Source organism: Penaeus vannamei, chromosome 34 (assembly GCF_042767895.1).
Source record: "Penaeus vannamei isolate JL-2024 chromosome 34, ASM4276789v1, whole genome shotgun sequence".
NCBI lineage: Eukaryota > Metazoa > Arthropoda > Malacostraca > Decapoda > Penaeidae > Penaeus > Penaeus vannamei.
Window position 1 is genome coordinate 14339154 of NC_091582.1, and position 2500 is coordinate 14341653.

General features: G+C 38.8%; 1 protein-coding gene across 1 annotated transcript in view; it reads right to left on the minus strand.

Annotated features, from left to right (window-relative positions):
* Nucleotides 1-2500, minus strand: part of LOC113829381 (3'-5' RNA helicase YTHDC2) — a gene marked incomplete in the record, with an annotated part of 73953 nt that overhangs the window by 48878 nt on the left and 22575 nt on the right. Inside the window, 1 exon segment of the mRNA XM_070145508.1 lies at nucleotides 1436-1490. Coding sequence (XP_070001609.1) covers nucleotides 1436-1490 — 55 coding nt within the window.

The following is a 2500-nucleotide window of genomic DNA, read 5'->3' on the forward strand; positions in this document are numbered from 1 at the left end:
ATACTTTCTCTCCCTCTCTCTCATACTTTCTCTCTCTCTCTCTCATACTTTCTCTCTCTCTCTCTCTCATACTTTCTCTCTCTCTCTCATACTTTCTCTCTCTCTCCTCTCTCTCTCTCTCTCTCTCTCTTACTTTCTCTCTCTCTCTCATACTATCTCTCTCTCTCATACATTTCTCTCTCTCTCTCTCATACTTTCTCTCTCTCTCTACATACTTTCTTTCTCTCACTTTCTCTCATCTCTCTCTCTTTTTCTCTCTCTCATACTTTCAAGTCTCTCTCTCTCTCTCTCTCATACTTTCTCTCTCTCTCGCTTTCTCTCTCTCTCATACTTTCACTTTCTCTCTCTCTCTCTCATACTTTCTTCTCTCATACTTTCATCTCTCTCATACTTTCTCTCTCTCATACTTTCTCTGTCATACTTTCTCTCTCTCTCTCTCATACTTTCTCTCTCTCATTCTCTCATATACTTTCTCTCTCTCTCTATACTTTCTCTCTCTCTCATACTTTCTCTCTCTCTTTCTTCTTCTATCTCTCATACTTTCTCTCATTTTCTCTCTCTTCATATTTCCTCTCTCTCATATTTCCTCCTCTCATTTTCTCTCTCATACTTTCTCTCTCTCATACTTCTTCTCTCTCTTCATACTTTCTCTCTCTCTCTTCATATTTCTCTCTCTCTCTCTCTCTCTCTTCTCTCTCACTCTCATACTCTCCTCTCATACTTTCTCTCTTCCCTCTCATTCTCTCTCTCATGTTTTCTTCTCTCTCTCTCTCCTCTCCTCTCTCTCTCTCTCTCTCTCTCTCTCTCTCTCTCTCCATTTTCTCTCTCTCTCTCATACTTCTCCTCTCATTTCTCTCCTCTCTCTCTCTCTCTCATATTTCTCTCTCATACATCTCTCTCATAATTTCTCTCCTCTCTCATACTTTCTCCTCCATATACTTTCCTCTCATACTTTCTCTCTCTCATACTTTCTCTCTCCTCTCTCTCTCTCTCATATTTTCTCTCTCTCTCATGCTTCCCTCATACTTCTCTCTCTCATATTTCTCTCTCTCTCTCATGTTTTCTCATGCTTTCCTCTCATACTTTCCTCTCATATTTCTCTCTCTCATACTTTCTCTCTCATAGCTCTCTCTCTCTCATACTTTCCCTCTCTCATACTTTCTCTCTCTCTCTCTCTCTCATACTTTTCTCCCTCTCTCATACTTTCTCTCATAGCTTTCTCTCTCTCTCTCTTCATACTTTCTCCTCTTCCTCATACTTTCTCTCTCTCATACTTTCTCTCTCTCATCTCTGTCCCTTTCTCTCTTTCTTTCTTTCCCTCTCTTACTCTCTCTCTCTCTCTCTCTCTCTCTCTCTCTCTCTCTCTCTCTCTCTCTCTCTCTCTCTCTCTCTCTCTCTCTCTCTCTCTCAATTAATAAAGAGGCTATGCACTTACTATTTCAAAACATCCTCCAGGAAGTATTCTTTAACTGGGTAGCACCTTCCAGGAACTGTAAATGAATCATTATTTTTCAGATTTGTTAGAATAGAGGCATCATTTGAGTTAGATAACCTACAATTCATACAGTATACCAAACAACTGTTAGAGGCCACCATGGATTATTTCTTGAAAGTAGCAAGGACACAAGTGCCAACAAGTATACTGCTTATGCAGGTAATTAGTTCAAATAACACATGTATTTTTGCAAACATACAGTACAGTACATACAGTACTCGATAAAGACATTGATCATGAGTTCAACTCATTACTGCCGGTATATTTTGAAGCCAAAAAAAAAAAAAAAAAATTCCGGGTGGCTACAAAATCGGCTGGCCTGGACTCTGCCCGCACACCGGCCGCAGCACGCTGCTGCATCAGAGCACAAGCCCCTATACAGCTAAAGATGATAGTTCACAATGACATCTGCTCTAAAATAAAAGTTGTATGGATTTTGAAAATCAGTACTGGTCTTCATAACGAACTGAAACAGGCATTGCACCTTTTTCATGCATTTCTAGTAAAAAATGCAACCTGTGGATACTACCATAGGCCATATATGCCATAAATACATGGACAACCAACCCACCCTCACATTCAATAGTATTTATTCAATTACTTGCAAAGATAGTGTATGCAAATATATGAACACAAACAGTATGCTGGTTCCCCATACCCAATGGCCATTTTTTAACCTATTAAAGAAAACAGTTTGGATCCACAGGCTAATCAATATTTTTTCCTTTACACAGAAATGGATTTTCTCCTATCAAATACGAAAAGTTCAAATGGTTAACCCTATATGTGTGTTTTTATATACATATCTACCTCCTTGGAAATTACAACCACCCTACAACCAGCTCCCTCCCCCATCCATCTGGAGTGTGGGACAGATTCAACAATTTCATTAAGTCTCACACTCTATTCATTTTACATATGTGCTTCTATAATTCTTAACACTGAATCACCATGTTGTATTCATGTTAGGATTATGTGATTATAGTAAATTAGTATTGATATTGC